This window comes from Psammomys obesus, unplaced genomic scaffold, assembly GCF_907164565.1.
Source record: "Psammomys obesus unplaced genomic scaffold, mPsaObe1.curated_primary_1811, whole genome shotgun sequence".
Taxonomy (NCBI): domain Eukaryota; kingdom Metazoa; phylum Chordata; class Mammalia; order Rodentia; family Muridae; genus Psammomys; species Psammomys obesus.
Genome location: NW_026596244.1, coordinates 13,952,171 through 13,972,808, shown reverse-complemented (window position 1 = coordinate 13,972,808; position 20,638 = coordinate 13,952,171). Strand labels below are relative to the sequence as shown.

The 20,638-nt window shown below is 40.0% G+C and overlaps 1 protein-coding gene across 1 annotated transcript in view; it reads right to left on the bottom strand.

The window, feature by feature from the left end:
- Positions 1 to 20,638, bottom strand: part of Lrba (LPS responsive beige-like anchor protein) — a 429,351-nt gene that overhangs the window by 284,086 nt on the left and 124,627 nt on the right. Inside the window, exon 33 of the mRNA XM_055596564.1 lies at positions 19,405 to 19,513. Coding sequence (XP_055452539.1) covers positions 19,405 to 19,513 — 109 coding nt within the window. The remainder of the gene's footprint in view (positions 1 to 19,404; positions 19,514 to 20,638) is intronic.

Genomic DNA, 20,638 nt, shown 5'->3' with positions numbered 1-20,638 from the left:
CCTTCGCAGGAGCAGTCCAAACAAAAGTTCCCACAGGTACCTAGAGCTCCAAACCGGCAGTACCTGTGAGACCACAGGCATGTGTGTGAGCACAGCTTGGATACAGAAAGGGTTACTCAAAAGGAGAGCTTGCAGAACCCCTAATCAAGTGCAAGTTCGTGCCATGAGTCACGACACGATTCGAAAGCCCATTCCATTCTCACACAGTATTGGGGAGAAGCACTTCCATTAATCTGAGCTAAAGGTGTGTTAGCACTGCTTGGTAAATGATCCACGTACATGGTTATCTGACCGAGCCAGAACAATGCTCAGCAGTAACGTGCTCTCTTACTGGTTTGGTAAATGAACTACTGTGATTTAGAGCTTTAAAGGAAAAATAATACTTACCTATTTCATTACATGTGTATTTTACCTTTTTTAAAAGGTATGTTTATATGTGTGATTTCATGGCACGAGTGGGTGCCCTGGGAGCCCAGAAGCACAAAATGCCGAGCTAGAGGCAGAGGTGGATATAAACCTCCTGAAATGGAGGCTAAGAACAAAACCCTTGGCCTCTGAAAGTGTAGCTCTAACCACTGAGCCATCTCTCTAGCCCCTATGCTATCTTTTTTATACTTTTCTATTATCACTTTTATTTAAGGTGATAACTATAACAAAACCAGCAACCTACCACTGAAAAATATTCATATGTAAGCAAATAATTCCAAGACCTATTTCACTGTTCTTACCCTATAAATAAATATAAACAAAAATGTAAAAACAAAATGCACAAACCCCCATGCACGCTCCTGACACTATAGCTGGATGGCGAGTATTGATGTCGTATTTATCATCAGGCTACACTGACTGAAATTCAAGCACCTCTTCAACAAGTGACACACACGTTCAGCCAAGAGGGTGTACCAAGAACAGAGCTCATCAAGACAGAGGCTGCTGCAGTCTCCAGTACAGTACTCTTATTTATACAGACAACGCGCATACAAGTAGACATGTGATAGACATTCACAACAAAAATATGAAAAATTGAGTATCAAACTGTATTTTATAAAGCATGACAAGAAAAAGAGTTCAGAATCCTTTCTTTCCACATGACATGACTATTCAAAAATTTTCTTCCTTATTGTCTTATTTACTTGAGTGATTTTTTTTTTTAAGTTGGAGCATCCAAGTTTAACCCTATGAAAAGTATTTGGATTTTATTTTTTAAAGTGTTTGTTTTTACGTAGCTAATAACTGCAATGAAACCGATAGCGATAGACTTAGAACCCGGGGACCAACAGGAAGCAGCACAGCGCAGACCACAGCACTACCACCGCCTCAGCCTCAGAACAACGCACGACCTCCACGGTCGGGCAGCTTCCGTCTGGGCGCTGTTTCACATGAGAGACTGCAACCTGTCGTGCTCTCCAGCGAGGGAGGATGAGGCAGTCGTGCCAAGTGGCACATACCCACCCACGAATTACTGCCTTCTGTTCACTTATTTTATCAATAATGACAACACTTCTCCATGACTGAAAATCACATGCACACTAACAGACTTTAATAGTCACTGAAAACATGGAATAGTAAACTGACCACAGAACCATCTATAGCACAAACAAATTACTGTAGCAAACTAATGTAACAGCTGAAACAGTTGGCTACGTGGAGGAAAGCAAAAGAAACACCTCAAGAGACCTACCACACATCAAATGAATGGAAATTTTTAAAACATTTCTCCTCCTGTACTTTTTATTTATTATTTATACAGTGTTCTTTCTGCGTATGTGCCTGCACACCAGAAGAGGGCACCAGATCTCACTGTAGATGGTTAGGAGCCACCATGTGGGTGCTGGGAATTGAACTCAGGACCTCTGCAAGAGCAGCCAGTGTTCTTAACCTCTGAGCCATCTCTCCAGCTATGATAAAAATTTTTAAATGAAAAAAACAAAAAAAAACAAAAAACTGAAGACAATACTCTAGGTTATTTCCCTCAACTCTTTGACATTTAAAAACAAAAGCCTTCTAGGCAGTTTTTAACCACTTTGCTAGATATTTAAAATAAGGAATATATCTCCTAATTTTAAACTATTTTACTGCTTCTAAACTAATAAAAGGGTTAAAAAGTAAACACAATGAATTTCATTTTCTACTAAGATATACTATCCATATATGTCTGAAAACATGCAAACTGTAGTCAACTATTTCAAGGAGTAATTCCACCAAAACTTTAAAAGAAGATACACTACTATTCTCCACCGACAACAAAGAGGAATGAAGCTCTTCTCTTCCCTGAGGAGCAAGTATACACACTTCCGCCCACGGTTCCGTCTCCCTAAGAGAGAACGGTCCTTCCTTCCTACATGAGCAACAGCAACACGATGCCTACCATTTTGCCTTTTACACTTTATTGAGAAGAGCAGACTAATCAGCCCAAACAAAACACCACAAGAGCAAAAGTAGGAAGACATAATACTATCTCCAGATATGACAGAGCCAAACAAGTAAATCTATATTACATAAATGATATTGTAATTCTGAATAAAATTGAGTAGGGAGACAAGGTGGGGGGATGAGGAAAACATTCCTACTTACACTAGAACGAATCAGAATGCCTCAATAACGGAAATGCTTCAACAGCAATATAGAAAAGTATATGTATTAAGAGTGGAGAGAAGGCATCTGCAAACACACCTCAGAACTTGGAGGCCTTTATAATATCACAGAAGCAGAATGTCAACTTAGAGGGAGAATTTGGGACTATGGTGGACATTCTAGGGAAACACAGGCATAGGTATAAAATAAATGGGATTCATAGCACAATAAATACTAAATATATGAATAAAATAAACAAAAATATTGAGAAAAAGTTTCTTTATAATATGTATATACATTACCCTTTTAACTACTAAAAAAATTTTGAGATACCATAAAAAAACACTCCTATACTTGAAACAAAAAAGACTTTTAAAAACTTTCTGCAGTATAATGGCCAGCTGTGTTGGCATGCATCTACAGTCCAAAGACATGAAGGTTAGAAGTTCAAGGTCATCCTTCTTACATAACAATTGAGGCCGAAGAAAGAAAAAAGAAAAAAGAGAAGAAAAAGAAAAAAAGAAAGAAGAAAGCCACCACACTAGGCTGTATAAACAGAAGAATGTCGGAGATAATTAACAGACTCATTAGACACACACTTGCACACAAATAGGATTAAAATTATATCCAAGAAATATAAGGCAGAAGCCACCAGGATGGCTCAGTGTGAAAGAGTGCGTGCCATGAAAGCCTGGTGATTTGAGTGGGATCCTGGAACACAGAATAGAAGGAAAAAACAAACTCCTGAAAGACTCTACAATAATTTTTAATACTACATATTAAGACAAAATTCCAAAAGTTTAATAATAAAGACACTATGAGGAAAAGTCTCTCACATGTTTAAAAATACTGAGTTGTCAAAACAGAATACTGAGTTCTGTAACATCATGATTCCTATCAAGAAAGGGGACAGGGATACACAGTCCTCTATGAGTACGTAGACACTGTGAAGGGATTAATAAGTGAAATGACTACCTACAAAGGGCAAAGGTAGAACACTCTTCAAAGAGGTCAGAAGGGCAGGTTTACTGTGTGGTTCCTGTAATGCTTTTTCTGAATCGTCTAGATAAATTAAATCCACAGATCTCCTAGAGATGATGTTTCCTATATCGACATTTAGGTATCACTATCACTAATGAACTGTCAAAACAAACGCAGAGGGTGTCAGGAACCTGTACTTTTGATCAAAGGAATAAGAAATGGAGAGATAAAGAGCGGACTAAGAAAACATCCCTAAGAAAGTAAAGGCAAAACAAAACCTTTCAAAAGAGAAGGCTGTGACATCAATGTCAAAGTCTGTCAAGGGACGTGAGGACAACAGAGGAATCTATGAACACTGAAGGTACTGAGAGAGGAATCTGAAGGCGATTGTTTAAGACTGCAGATTTTTGTCTGCAGATTCTAAGACACTGAAAAATAGAAGACAGTGTGGGAGAATAAAGATACCAAGGCAGATTAAAAAAAAAAAAAAAAAAAAAAAACGAACGAAAAAGGTCTAACAAAAATGCACAGGTCTCCAGGAAGCAGCGCACGGTAACTGACAGAGCCATGAATAGGTGGATTGTGAGAGAGGAAAAGCACAGCTATCATGCTAAATGAGAGCCTCACCTAAAATACTAGACACTACAAACTATCGTCAAGAATTATATAAATTACCAATTACATCAAGTAAAACACTTAAAAGACTGTTGCAGTCAAATCTGCCACACAGAGCTCCGAGGCTGCTCTACACAAAAGGAGCCTCCATCTGAAGTACCAGAGCATTCGGGAAGCAGGTATCAAGGCGCAGCTCGGGAGCAACCAGCGCATCATGTAAGGATCTTTTTCACATTAAGAATCCCATTAGAAAGAAAACACTAAAAGGTAATTGAATTTCCCTCAGTTATCTTCATCTCTGTCAGCCCCTGCTACAGTAACTTACTCTCCAGAGCAGGGATAACTCAATTCTGTCCAGCAAGCATATGTTATGAGTCTCCAAAGCAAACTTGTCTAAATCATTCTGGTCTTCTATCAAGGCTGGCTGTGGATATGAACTCTGACAGAAAGCAAACAAATTTATTTTTATCTTTTCAATAATTCATTTCTTCATGCTATGATGGAAGAAATCATGAGATAAATATATGCTATGAGGTTACCACTGTTAAAAACTCAGCTGAAATGCTTTCAATGGCTTAAATTACAAAATCTCACTGAATCATTCTTAAGGACTAAGGCAGTGGTTTCAATGGATTGTAGAACTGGTTAATTGCCTGAAGTTTAAATTTATGGAATTATTATATCTAATGGCTTGAAATTAAGAAAAAATACCCCTAATCAGATGATACTTACAGAGCTCACAATACAATTTCAATTATTTCACCTTGGAAGATCATTATTTACTTGAATTCCCTTACATGTACTAGAAATGAAATGCTAGAAAACTCATTATTAAATAGATAAATAAATAATAAATCTTAGAAGAAAGTGTTTTCCCTGTGTTTTAAACCACCTTATTACATTTATTATTGGCATTTTATTATAAAAACATTAAAAAAATAAAATGTAAAAGTATGAAAAATCCTCTCAATTAATTTCTTAATTTAAGCTGAAACCTACCTAAGACCAAGGCTACTCAAAGCACATACCAATTCAAATTCAAATACTAAATGAACATGAGCTTCTCCCTTTAATGTGTACTAAGATTCTCAAATGCAGATTTATACTTGGCTTTGACCATTAAATTGTATGAAAGTGCAACAGTAATAATCATGGCCATCACTAAGACACTTTAGTGCACGTTTTAATTACATCATATAATCTTATTCCACCAATATATCTTTCATTCAAATATTATTATATCTACTTTAAAGAAATTAAAACTAAGGGAAATTCAACAAATTTTATCCAATATTCCACAAATATGCTGGGAAGCATATTCTCTGAATATGTTTTCAACCGGTGTTTATTCTTTAACATTGTAATACCTTTTTTCAAAATTAAGATAACACCAAAGAGAACCTCAAAACATGTAGCCAATCATGAGTTCTGATTTTTTAAATGTCCTATTTGTATTTCATTCTATTTCTTATTCCATAATTTTCACATACAATCAGCACTTGTTTGATTAGAATTAAAGCTACAATTTGAAACCTACCAATCATGAAAATGTGAAAGTTATCATGACTTATTTTTGTTTGTACGGAGAAATTGGCAATAGAGAACTACTGACATTTTGTTTATACTGAAAAAAAAACTGAACATATTTAGAAAGTCCACTACGGTTTCCATACGTGTAAAGAGCATGAAAAGTGTGACATGGTCAAATCAAGGCAACTCCATATCTACCATCTGAAACACTTGTCACGGTGGGGAAAGCACTGACAATCCTTTCTCCTGGATATTTTGAGTGTTTCGTTACCTGTAGCTCCGTAATGGGCAACACAGAAGCAGGGCACAGGCCTCCCCACTTCCTAGAGGTCACACATGGGTAAGATCTTGGGCTCCCTTGACGAAGCACAATGCTCTCCACGCTCCCCTGCTAACAAAGGAGAGGGCTTCCTTCTCTAGGACTAAAGTGTGTTCTCTTATGGGTCCACATACTTTCTTTATACATTCTGACTTCTACTTTGATTCAGTATCTTGGCGCTATGAACAATGATTAAAATTTTTTAAAAAGCTTAAATGTGCAGATCCCTCTGTGAGACACAGGTTCAACTTCTCTGGATACATGCCAAGTGGTGGGAAACACGGATCACACGGTTTTGGTATTTTTCGTTTGGGGTACCCACTAAACTATCATTCCAAATAATGGTAGCAACTTAAAATTCTACCAACTGCTGAGTATTTCCTTTTTCTCCAGTCCATGTCAACATATGTCAATTGTGAACCTGAGAGGCACAATGAGAGTTCACGGCAGTGTGATTTCTCAAATAGTAATGGATCTTTGCCATTAGTTTGTCTTTTCGCTTGTTTGTTGTTGTTTGGTTTTTCAAGACAAGGTTTGTCCTTTTAGCCTCGGCTGTCCTGGACTCAAACTTAGCGTTTTACCTGCTTCTACCTCCCAAGTGCTAGGAATGAAGGTGCACGCTACCAAGCCCGCTTTCAAGAAAAGTGTTTAAAGGACTTGCTTTGTTTTTGAGAGAGATGGAAGGAGGAGAGAAGGAGGGAGAAAGGACATGTGTGCATCTGTGTGGAGTATGAACTTATATGATACATGTAAATGTCCCAATGTGCACGTGTGCAAAGGCCACGGGGGAATTCAAGTGTCTATCAGCCTTTGCTTTAGGCCCTCAAGACAAGCTCTCACTGAGCATGGAACTCAGTTTAGGGCCATCAAGCTAACTGTGTAAAAGTTCTCTCTTGCGAACACTGAGGTCACAGATCCATGTGGCCAAAGCCAGCTTTTGTATGTCTGTGAGAAAGCATGACTCAAGTTGCACACCTAACAAGTGTTCTTTTTCAATGAGACATCCCTTACCCTCATTTGCTTGTTGCAAGTGAGGCTATTTGTATTGGTTTAGTTTTCTGAGTTCCTTAAATATTCTTGGATATTTGGCCTATTCAGTGTCTGACTTGCAAACATTTTCTCTCATCCAATAAATCTTCCTTCTCTTCTTTTACTTTGCTCTGTGGGAGCTTTTTACTTTCAATATTATTTGTCTACTTCTGCTTTTGTTATGTGTCTCGAGGTCTCATTCAAAAGTCCTTGTGTAAGTATAAGTCAGGAAGCTTTTTCATGACTTTCTCCAAATTTCACAATTATGGATCTTAAACTAAATATGTCACACTCACAAAATAAAGATCAAAACTATCTGATCATTTCAACAGAGGCATACAAAAGTCATTGAAAATGCAGGGCAAAAAATCAGTATTGGAAATCAGTAGCCATTCTATACAATGACAAACTATCTGAAAAAAAAAAAAATCAAGCAAGCATACCATACGCAATAACTATAAAAAAAAAAAACTACTTGGGAATAAATTTAAGTAAGAAGATAAAAGATATCTATGCTGAAAATTATAAAATGATAAAATTGAAGGCACACAAACACATTAAAAAAGACAGTATATGTTCACAGATTGAAAGAAGTCATGTTAAAAGTTCCAGTCACAGCCAATAAACCATGCCTACAACCCTAGTACTTGGGAGGGGAAGGGAAGAAAGTCATGACTTCAAGATCACGCTAGCTATAGAGCACATTTCAAGCCAGCCTGGGTTCCACAGAGATCTGACACAAACCTAAATTTAAATATATATAATATCTGCAAACCCTATTTAAGACAGACATTTTTTCACCAAAGCAAAAATAATTCTAGAATTTATACTTAATTGCAAAAGACAACAAAGTACGGGCCAATCTAACTTTACAATAATACACCACAAAACTATGGGACCAGCAGAGAGGAATGGTGGGCTGACAGAGCACTGCGAGGTCTGGACACAGCCCAGCAGGCAACTTGCTGCTCTTCCAAAGGGCCTGAGTTCAGTTCCCAGGCCCCAGCACACAGCTGTCTGTCACTCCCCTGTCAGGGAGTCCAAAGCCTTTACCTGACCTCTGCAGACACCCACGCACATGCACACACACAAAGTAAATTTAAAAAATAAAAATGGACCACTGGACCACTGAGTACAAGAGAACAGAAAATATGAAGGAACCCACATATTCATAGCCAACTTGACTTCTCACATGGGACCAAACACACACATGGAAAGGGAGAGCCTGATTAATAAATGTTAGATAATGGTCATCTACAGGCAGATGGAAGAAGCTAGACTCTTAACCAGTTTCCATACCCTACAGCCACATTTTGTTTTCACAGAGAACTGAACTGGTACTTTCCATCAGGAAGAGAAATGAAATAAGGAGCTTGGCGTTAACAATCATTTATTAACAACTTTTTGTGGAGCACTTAACATGAAAACCAGAGTGTTGGCACTGTGGACATGTAAGTGTGAGCTCTTACCCCTACAATCAGGCAAATACCCAAGCAATGCCAAATGACTGGCTTAGTGGTAACATGAGAGATTACAAGCTTGGCTCATATTTAGGGGATTGCTGCTGGGTAGACAAGGAGAAGCAAAGAAGGCGTGACGTGGACGTGGCAAAGGGAACGAGGAGAGGAAAGAGGAGAGGGTAAGTGCAGATGCTGTGACTGGAGGACCAAGAGACCAGTGTGGGACACACGTGGGCTGCAGTGGGAGGAGGCACAGAGCAGGAACGGAGAGGGAAAGCCTGTTCCAGGCCAGGGCCGCAGAAGCCGGGGTCAGAAGGACTATTCTGGCCTTTTATATAAACGCAAGAAAACATTGGTAAAGAATAAATGAACAAATACATAGTTATTTCAGGGGATCAGACCATATTTATATAGTAGTTAAAGTTAAAAAAGACAATATGCAAAACATGTATTTGGAAGCAGAATAAAAATGTTTTGCAGAAAGGCAAGTAAAGGAGAGACCTAGGGATGGCTGACATCTGCAAAAGAAAGTGAGGGAAACATGTGCTCAGCAGGGAGACCACAGGAAACAGACCACAAGGAGGAGACAACTGCAGAAATGTCCCCAATATGGGCTCTCCAGATACTCAAGCAAGGTAAAGAGAGACACTTTTTGTACACAGGCCTGAAGTTGTGAAGAGCAGTCCAAGTTAGAGGTAAAATTCCGGGAAGATGAGACGATAAATGTGTGCCAATGGAGGAAGGGCCCTCCAAAACACTAGTTTAAAAAACATACTGTTTATCTTAAAATAATGAAAAAAATAACCTTAAGACCATCCTTACTCAGAGTGAAAACAGTATTTTAGCGCATCTCTAGTGAACCCTACCTTTTCCATTAGTCTCCACGTCCTACACTCATGTGACTTCCTCCGAGTCATTAGTGCTCTGTACTCTACCAAGCTACCCTCTTGTCCCGACACACTGAGGGAAGGTGGAGACGCACCAGCTAGGAGGAAAAAGACCATCATTTTCTGGCTTCATTTTAAGTCTTTGCTTAGTTCAATGTTCTAGCTCAAGTGGCTGAAGGATATTGTATTTCAAACTAAATATTTTCTAAATATTTAAAGAACTAAATATCTTCCAAATAGCTATCAGACAACAGACATTACATGGAGGAGAGCTATAGCAGGGTACTTGCCTAAGAAACACGAGGCACTAAGTTCAACCCCAGGGTCCCGGCAAAGAACCCAAACAACAGGCAATGACATGTGAGAGTCTCGGCTGTGAGCCAGGGCTGGCTGTGCCACTGGCTAATTTGAACATCTTCATACAGAGAGATTATGTCATTTGCACAGACAAACTCTTCTGGAAACAAAACATGCCACGGTTTACCATACAAGGCATGGGAAACACAGCAAAGCAGAAAAGCCAAATGCAAAGAGTTTAAGTTTTAAAACATTATACAACTTTTAAGAATGGCATTTAAAAACTGCATTCCCAGGTATATCAAAGAAAAATAACAAATTGGGTGATACTCATTCCTCCCTTCAAAACAGAAAGAAATTAGCTGTAGACAGCACTTAAAAAATCTACCCAAGAACACACGCCTTTAATACAAGCACTCAAGAGGCAGAGACCAGTGAATCCCTGTGAGTTTGAGGCCAGCCCGGTGTACATAGTGAATTCCAGACCAGCCACAGTTACATAGTGAGACCCTGTCTCAAAACCCCAACAAAACAAAACGAATCTATTTTTGTTGGGATAATTATAGTTAGACCACCATGATGCGGAAGCATCATGTACAATGTATCAAACGCTGCTGGAGGCAGGGAAAGGTGGCCAGGCTATGGCAGGCAGCGAGGCTGCCAAGCCTAGGAAACCAACAGCCATGTACACTTGCCACCATAGGCAAAGAGTTAAAACAGCTCAAACGCTGGGTGGCCTACCTACAAACATCATTTAAATTCTTTCAAACATTCCAATGTAACTAAAATTTTGAACTTTAAATTGAGTTATAGAAGAAAAACAAAATTTTAAAGGTCTATTTTATATTATGATAACCATAGCAAAAATATATTATATTAGAAAATAGAAAAATATATTGTATTAGAGAACAGAATCTCAGTGTTTGTACCACAGAACAGTGATAAGCAGGTGAGGTAATATGTACTAATTAGACTGAATTAGCTATCCCCATAAATATATTCAAATTATAATATACATCACTTAGTCTTATTTGTGAATTAAAATAAGTGACTAGGTGATAATTCCAAAAGAGGTAAACTATTTTAATCTAAAGTAAGCTTCCTCACACAGGGAGTTCAATTTTGACAAACAAACACTATGCACTCCCTGACTGAACAGGCAGAGTTAGAAACCGAAAAACTTGAGTCAATATTCATGCACTACTTGCTCAGGAAATTTCAACGAGAAAGACAAGGTTGCAATCCATTAAATAATTCTAGACTTTTCTTCAGGAAGTACAGAAATAAATTAATTTTAACAATACATTGCTCACCAGGGCAAACAGATACCTTTTCAAGTAAGAGATTTTGGTTGAACTTGAACAAAAAGCTCACTTACAGACCTACTGACTGCTGATCAACCCACACCGTCACTCAAAAAGTTCTGTAAAAAGTCTGTCCAATATCTATCAGATCCTTGCATTGAAAGAAGTATTTTATATTCTATCTTAACTTTTTTCCAGTCTTTTTATAAATTTTTTTGATTTATTATTAATTACAATTTATTCACTTTGAATCCCAGCTGTAGTCCCCTTCCTTATCCCCTTCCAATCCCACCTTCCCTCCCTCATCTCCTCCCATGCCCCTCCCCAAGTCCTCTGACAGGGGAGGTCCTCCTCCCCTTCCCTCTGACCCTAACTTATCAGGTCTCATCAGGACTGGCTGCAATGTCTTCCTCTGTGGCCTGGTAAGGCTGCTCCCCCCTCGGGGGGTGGGGGGAAAGGTTGTCAAAGAGCCAGCCACTGAGTTCATGTCAGAGACATTTCCTGTTCCCCTTACTAGGGTACCCACTTAGACACTGAGCTGCCATGGGCTACATATGAGCAGGGCGACTAGGTCCTCTCTGTGAATGGTCGTTGGGTGGAGCATGGATTCCTGCAGCCCCCTCCCAAACCCCGGCCCCAGATTTTTCTCTGACTCTTAAACAGCATGAGTAGCTATTAACTACCCGCAAGCATACACATCCTAAGACATTCTGATAACATGTTTTATTAATGTCCTCTCTTCCACAGTTGGATGTAAAATACCAACTACCAAGATCTAGTCAAGTGTGTGTGGAGTGTATGGTATGCAACATACATGCACGTATTTGCCCATGTGCATGTGTGTGTGCATGCACCTACATTCATGCAGAAGACAGAGGTTAACGTCGCATGTCTTCCGCAGCTGCTCTTCCCCTTGTTGTCTGAGGCATATCTCACTGACCTCACCAGCTAGGATGTCTGGCCCGTGGGTTCTGAGATTTGCCTGTCTCTGCCTTTCCATAGGGCAGCCAGGCAGCTTCTTCCTGAGTGGTAGGGATCGGACCTCAAGTCCACATTTGTGCGAACTCCCCAGAGCCTCTGCTTGATTTCATCTGACCGTCTTTTCACTGTAGCACTGCCTCTGAATGACCTTTGAATTTTAAAGAACGGCACCACTGCTTCACTTCAGATAGAGCTGTAAACGAGCTGTTGAGACTGTGCTCTTAAAATGTCTTCCTGGGTGGGCAAGACAGCTCAGAGGCTAAAGATCTGGGACCTTCCGAGTGAGGAAAGAGAACTAACTCCCAAAAGTTGTCCTCTGACCCCAAATATTACCTATGCGCCATTATAATGTGCCCCCACACAAGATGAATTAACTTGTAATAAAAAGTATCGTGGCATACTCTCAAGGGGAAACTTCTAACAAGGCACAGATCTGTCACAAGCACATGCCACACTGCTCTGCATCCACAAGCGCTACCACGCCTTATGCTTACATACATTTACCCTTGTTAGTAACAGAGAAAACACACACTACAAATAAAACAGATCCAAAGCTCCACGTTGCTAAACACAAGAGGGGATGGTTTGACCTTTATCGCCCCCTTTCAGCCTCTGATGAAGTCTGACAAATAAAGAATCACATTTACTCCTTTTGACCAAAGAATAACTTCCCAGGATAACTGCAAAGTATCACACACAGCTGGATTAGCACATGACACCACACTCAAGCTTTTCCCTAAAGTTCTAGCCGCGGCATGGCATCTCCATTGATCAAAACCTCCTGCCTTCAGCTCTGTGTGACAGGTGACCAGAGACTAGTGTCAATACAAGCAGATGCCTGGCTCAGCAGCTCCTTCCAGGATGCACATTCAACTGGCAAGCAATTGAGAGGAAATCAAAGCATGGAGGTAACTAATGCAGAGCACAGACGTGTACCTCCACTCACCCACGGGAGCTCAGAGGAGCATGAATTACTTTGAATGGGATGAAGAAGAGCCATGTGAAAATGATCAAGTGATTATCTAAGTAATACTGTCTGTCAAAATCTAAAATAAACTTTCTTTCCCATTGACCCAAGTTAAGTATTTAAATCAGATGAAAACTTTTATAGTCACATAAGAGACTTTCAATAGTATACACATTTCCTGTACTTTGAAAATCATTTCCAAATCAGTTGTAAGAGACTTGCAATATTAAAACAAGAACGAAATGATCATCTTTTTACTATACTCAAATGTCAAACTACGATGTGAAAGTCGGGCAACATGAGAGTGTTTCCTGGCATATGAGCACTCATTTATTATTTGGTAAACACCAAAAAGGCAACTGCTAAATACAAAGTCATTCCATAATCTTAAATTTGATAGAATTCCCTAAGATTAAGTCATGTTATCCACTAAACAAACTTAACTGAACAACTATGCTGCACACTTTACAAAGACCGGGAAATCACAAAAGGCAAAAGCGACCTAATTCCAGCTCCTACATGGTACAAGGACAGTGCAGTTGTCCCTTCTTCGTTTTGAGGGCTCAGATGCTGCCAGCAGCAAGGCAGAGGCACTGTGGGCGGCTGTGCACAGAGCTGTGCGGCAGAGGCGTGGTGGCAGTCAGAGGGCAGAGCAGACGCCTTCCCAGCAACAGCAGCCCTGCTCTGACGTAAGGCATGAATTGGTACAGTGTGTCACTCTCACCAAAAGTTTCAAAACTGTAAAAATCAATATTTCTCATCTTCTCTCAAAAGAGGCTTGCCTCTACATTCTTGTGCTTGGGATCTCCTTCTGACTCATAGCTCTAAGTGTGACAGTGATGACATTCCAAAGTTTGTATTCCCAACAAAGACGGTCCTTTGAATTTCAAGTTTACATATCCAGCTGACTAACAGATGGATGGCTAACAGAAACTTCAAATTAAACATGTTCAAAACTGGGCCCTGACCTTCCCTTGTGACACCAGCGGCTCCTTCATAGTCTTTCCTTTGAGCAATTCCAGTCACTGCGTTGTTCAGAGAAAGACCTTCCAGTGAGCCCTCAGCTCCTACTTTCCCTCCCTAGACCCTGTGAGCACAAACACACACACTCAAGTTCAGCCATCTCGCCACGGTCAAGTTCCTAGTGAGGTTCAGATGGCCCTTTCTTATCTCTGCGGGAACAGCAAACTCCTTTCTCTCTCTACCTAAAACTGCTACCAGAGTGACCCATTAAAAATGTTACCTCTTGCACACAGACCTCCAGGAATCCACATCAACAGTTGAACCTGCTTCCCTTCCAGTCACCCTTTTCCCCGATCCAGTCCCACGACTGTGTTCTCACACTGAGTCAGGCTTGCAGCTGCCTCAAGCCTTTGGCCTACTTAATCCCTTTACCTTTCTCATTCTTCCTCCAAGCTCCATAACTCGGTCCTTCAGTAACTCCCTTCCTATCATCCTCCTGGCACTTCCTGTCCATCCTTACAATTACCAGCTAACACATTACACATGTCACTTTTTTGACTGCCTAATCATCTGTCCCTCAGCAGAAGCTCTTACTTCCTGGAAATCAGGCATCTATGCCACTTGTGGAAAAGCTTGGATTTCCCTGACTGAGAAGGAGAGTATCTTGTAAGTAAGTACCCATTGAGTCTACAGAGATACGGAAGAAGGCAGAAGGCAGAATACTGGCAGAGCTCAAACGGTAGTGTGACTACAAAAAATATGTGGGGAGAAGGACCGAAGACGAACCGGAAATGCAGGAACGAGATCAAGAGGTCTTCAGAACCATGATAAACATTTAACTCACGGTTTTAAAACTGAAGAGTTACTGAAAAGACAGTAAGTCCCAGTTTATGTTTTAGACCACGGTCACTGATGCGGGAGAGGGACGGTGAGGAGCAGGAGGCCCCGCACTAGAGAAACGAGAGTGTTAACACCTGGGACATGAGACGGGCGCAAAGACAGGTTCTAGGATGCCTGAACACATGGCTGAGAATAAAAGAGAAATCCAAGTGTCCGTGCTCCAAGTGTCCCCATGTCCCCGAGGGTGTTTTACTGCGCTCTCAAGGTGGCCACCCCACTGCACACGAAGTACCGTCTGGCCACACTTTGCTTTGCGTCTGCTAAGATAAGGACAGAGCATTGTTCAGGTTTCGGGGCATATGTGCACACATCTTTTTAAAAGCTCTATTAAAGTTATGAGTTGATGTTTTCTTAATATAATCTGAATGCAAGACCTTTATGTGATAAAAGAATTACAAATATTCCTTCCTATTCTGTAAGCTTCCACGTTGTTGAAAAAGTTGAAAATGTTCTGACTTGAGAATTTTTACACTTGATAACATCCAATTAGTTAGTTATTATTTTTAGATTTAACTTTTGGTAGTATATCCAAAAATCTATTTCCAGATAAGAAGTTACAAAGATACACCATCATGTTTTCTGAGAAAAGCTGTGTGATTCTGGTTCCTCCTGAGAAAGGCCACTGATCCACTCTGAGTGATGCGTGTCTGTGCAGGCCCAACTCCCTCCTTCCAAATGAGGGTATCAAGCTGCACCAGCCCCATCACAAAGGTGTGTCCCAGAGCCTCAGTTTCAACGTTCTGGATAAGTGGATCCCAGTAACAACATGTCCCACCGGCTGACTGTGGAGTTAGCACCCAGACAACTAAACCTACCAGCTGCCACACTGACACTGCCAAAGACCTTATAACAATAATCAGGAACATGCCCTCAATGTCAGGACAGAACTGACAAGCTGAAATTAGGAATAAAAAGGAAGAGTGCCATGATGATGGAAATCTGCTCCCTCCCATGAATCACTGCTTTGGCATGCATACCTTATACTCTGAAAATCCTCTCCTGGTGAAAAACCCAAACTCTAGACTTGATTGGCAAGGAGGTACCTTAGAGAAAAGCTCACTTTGTACATTCTTGGAATAAATGTAATGCCTGTATCCAGAACTTCCAATTATTTGTGACGCGTACTGAGCAGGACAGGAGCCTGTGAACTCTGTATCAGGACTACACACCACCCACTAAGTAGTTTGGGCCCTACTGTCAGCAAACCACAAGCTTCAGAGATCTGTATTTATGTCACTTTCCCCACATCTGTAACTGTGTCCATACCACAGCTTTGGTCACTAAGTCTACGGCAGTACTGAAATGGGAAAGTGAGCATCTTCCTCATGACTTTTATTTTTCAAGGCTGTTTTGACTAATCAGGATAACTGCAATTCTTCAGGTTTGAGGACAGGCACTGACATTTTAAGAATGTTTCTAAGCCTCTCATTTCAAGCACAACATTTCATTCCCATATTAAAATTCTTTGTCAACGCTGGGTAGGCTAATATGCTGATCAAAACAACAGGCAGCTGAGGAACAGACGCTGAACGAAAAGCATACTGTTAGCACTCTATCTTCTGCCACCGCGTCAGCAAGCTGTAAAAACTGTACGCATACCCACATTGTATTTTACTGTAGTGCATCAGCAAACCAACTCTGTACCACCAGGCAGAAAATGAAATGGCCAATCAGCTTTGGAGACTTTTCATTTAATCGTTTTAAAGTGTCCAGTCAACAATACACCAAACAACACTGGTCAGATCAGAGTCTCAACTAGGAACATAAAGTATTAATTAGCTTAGACTTTCCCAAGTAAACCCCTAAGATTGCTCATTGACTTCTACGAGCTTTTTAAAAAGAGTGCTCACTGAAGACACACATAGATGTGTTACCTAGGAAAGGAATTCCTGCATAATAGCGAGAAGAGTGTTGAGGGACAGACATGATCTGTTCTGAAGACTGTCCTATAAACAAACACTTTCAAGAAAAGCTGTAAGAAAAAGCATTCCTCATCTGAATAACATTCAGTGGAACTTTTCCAAATAAAGTAAAAGAGAAAAATAGACATAAGATTTATTTATTCTATTCCAAATTGTCCAGGTCTACTATCATCAAGATTCATGACCCCACTGGCAATTATCTTGACTTACAGGGTTTCAAAATCTTAGTTTTATAGTCCATACATGTGCAAAGAGACAGCCCAGGGGTCTGAAATCCTCCATCTCTAAAAATAACCTAGGTGTACTGTCTAAAGGGAAAAACCCTCAACCTCTAATAAATTCCTGAAGATAGCCATACTGGATAGTCACATATTAGACATTAGGTCCATACCTAAATAGACACAAGATTAATATTCTACATTATTATTTAAAATTAAATAGGAAAATAAACCATTCTCACTATATAGCTGCCAAACCCAGCCTATAAAATGGTACTCTGAGAGAATTAAAAATATGTGGATGTCTCACATTTTACGCATGAAGGAACACAATGAAAAGAAAAGGCCAACAAGTTTTTCAGCAGCTGGAAATGTTAATTTAATTACTGAAAAGAAATCATGCAGAGAAGCTAGCTATAGAACATAATTTTCAAAGCATAGAGGAAGTTATATAAAAATATCAATAATATTTTAGTACCTAGTGTAGTTGTAATCCCAGACTTCTAGAATGTACGGATAATATCTGATCAGAAAACATCTGCATAAAAATATTAGCAGTCCAATAATATCAAAACTCTTAAAATATATTTAAATATACAAGATGTGCCAGTATCCTAATAATGTTGAAAATGTATTTTAAATATTCAAGCAATAAAAACAGTACTATTCATTTTTAATTTGTGATTAAAGATAAATACTACAAAGTCTGTCTGTCTGTCTAAATGAATATGCTAAAGTTCCTGTGAAAAACATAGCTGGGGCTGAAAAGACGGCTCGGCTGGCCAAGGCTGAGAATGGACACAGGCCCCACGTGTGAGCTTGTGCAGCAGTGCCTCTGTCACAGGAACAAAGAGGGGCCGACCCCAGACCCACCGTGCAGGCAGCCTGGATGCCCTGAGGAGCTCCAGGGCTGTTGCCAGAGTAAGATGGAGAGCATCAAGGAAGCGGCAACATCGGCCTCAGCTTCACGCGAGCGCGAGCACCCGAGGGCCACGTGCCCTAATACACACCTACACACGCCATTCACACAGCGGTAATGAAGTATTTTCCTAACGAGTATACCATATAAAAGGAATTATGATTTTATTAATTAAATCAAGCAAATTAATTGGCCACATGGTATGTAGTTCCACTGAGAAGTGGAGTTCCAATGAGAAGTGAGTTCCAATGAGTTCCAATGAGAAGTGAGTTCTATAGCATAATAAATGAAATTCAAAGCAGTATTGTATAAAAGAACATCACGAAACTCTTACAGAGATGAATTCTAAATTAAATTGGCTCTGAAAAATAAAATCATTAAGTGATAAATTTTATTACATCTATTTTGCAGATGTATACAGGTTATGCAGAATGAAACTGCAAGAAACAATTTTTTTACAAAAACTTTGTCTTAAAATGCATGTATTCATGCATATACCCTATTTATAAGGTCCACCGTTGCACATCGTGTTATTTATAATTCACTTCCTGTTTACAGCTTTAAAAAAAAAACACTTTAAAAAAAGTCGAGATGTATACCTGATTGGTGCTTATGACATTAATAGAACATCAACACAAAACAAAACAAAAAAACGATGTCATGGAAATGATAAAAAGCGAAGAACCACAAAGATGTACCCTCAGAGCAACACGTCAGCAGTGACTGATAACTGAGTCCTAGCAGCATCTCCACTAGCAGAGGCTTCGTCCGCATATACAACAGCGTCTCTGTTTGTAAGAAAGTAACCAGCAGCGCAAAAAGTTCAGAAAGTTAATTTAAGGCCAAACTATGGATGACCTTTACACTATATTCACTAGTCTGTACTGGGATGGTTCCCATTGCTTATAAACCACCAGAAAAACATTTGAGCTCATCTATTTTTCAGAGAGAAAGAGCCTACACTACTTGTTACATGTCTTCCATTTCCCACAAGTGTTCTTGCCAAATCTTCTATTTCATCCTGTTTAGTCATTTATATGTCTATGAACCAGTCTTTCCCCTTAGAGTTCACGTCTGTTGCACATGTCCAGGAGGAGCTCCTAAAATAAGCAGTGGCACAGGATGCCCAACACAAAACACGGCCTCTCAGGGACGACAGAATGAGAGCTGCAGGCTTAGCAAGACGACTCAGCAGGCAGAGGACCAGACCTCCAAACACAGAAAACCACAACACACAACAGGAGACCTGCCCACAGAGGGCTGAGTGCTTTACTAATTTTTCTGTTTGAGAAACCATCAGACCACAGAGCCATTCCCATCATCAAAAGCAAATCAACAAAACACAGAAGGTACTATGAGCAAATGGCAGCTGAACTGGTACTGAACCAAGAGGGCTTTCCCAGAATCCTCCATGATTTTCACAAACTTAATTTCTAAGATGAATAGCTTTAGATAACACTGTCACTCTGTTCAAGTAGCTGATTACCATCTACAACAGGAGCGACCTGACTGACACCAAGCACACAGGAGCATCTTACCTCAAATTCTGCATGTCTGTGAATGTCCTCTGCTCTCTGCCTGCTCAGGATAAATTCAGCTTCATTTGCTACTCTTACTAAATGGTCCTTCATTGTCTGGCTGAGTAACCTGTAAGAGATAAACATTGTCACATCAATACATCATTATGTATTTGATATCATGGTCAGTCAGGGCTCAACAGTGGGAGCTTTTCTTCTCTTGATGAAAAGGAATATTTAATCCCTTGTTCTTACCTCACACATAGTGAGGTATCGAAAATATTTCACTTTAGTAAGTGGAAGAACGCAGCAGCAGCAAGGGCTTACACTCTGGACACAGTGGATGGGTTTGTTTCACACTGGCCAACCAAAGAAAGCAACTGATAACTCCACATTAAAGCTGTTTCGGGAAGAGTGGGTGTTGGTGACTTCTGTCCTAGTCCATGACATCAGGGAGGCTGAGCTGTAAGAGTGTGGGCCTAGTAGGAATCAGGTTGCCAGAACTGTGCCTTTAACTGGATTTTGGAATTTCAGTCTTTCCTCTCATGTTTCTTCTGTAGACACTCTCACCATGGTGTAGTGTCTGACCAATAGCCAGGATTGAACCCTTTGAAACTATGAACAAAGAGATGAGCTGCATGGACCAACCAAATGGGTACTGTGGTTACATCATGGCAGCGTTAACACGTCATGGCAGCCAATATCTAAGGAGGCAAAGAGCCCCAAGGAAAAAGCACACAAAGGCATTCAGCTTTTCTCATTCAAAGGTAACACTGCAGAAGCAAAACAAAGCTATCAGCAACCTCACAGACCTAAAGAGACCAAGACAAGAAAACACTCTGACAAGATGGAGGTGTGTTGAGTCCCAGGCTTTTAGCAGAATTACAAGCTTCCTCAGAAACTAGAGTAGACCTGGAATCAAAAAACTGAAAAATATTTCAAAAAAACATTACAGAAATGAACATGTTCTTCATTCAATTCCAAAATGGAAATACAATTCTCAATGTTGCTTTTTTAGTGGTAACTATAAAATGAAAGCTTTAATTAGCTGTCATACAAAGAGAAAAAGTAAGCAAAACTTTCAGCATGGTCAAAATAAGAGGGATTATGAAGAGCCCCTAAGGAATACATGCAAGGGAGGACAAAGTCTGAGGTCATTACAGCGGCATAATTCCAGTCAAGACGCTGTCACCAACCTCTGCATCCTTGTTGGTCAAGGAGCTGCAATCATAAAAAAAAAAAAAAAAAAAAAAAA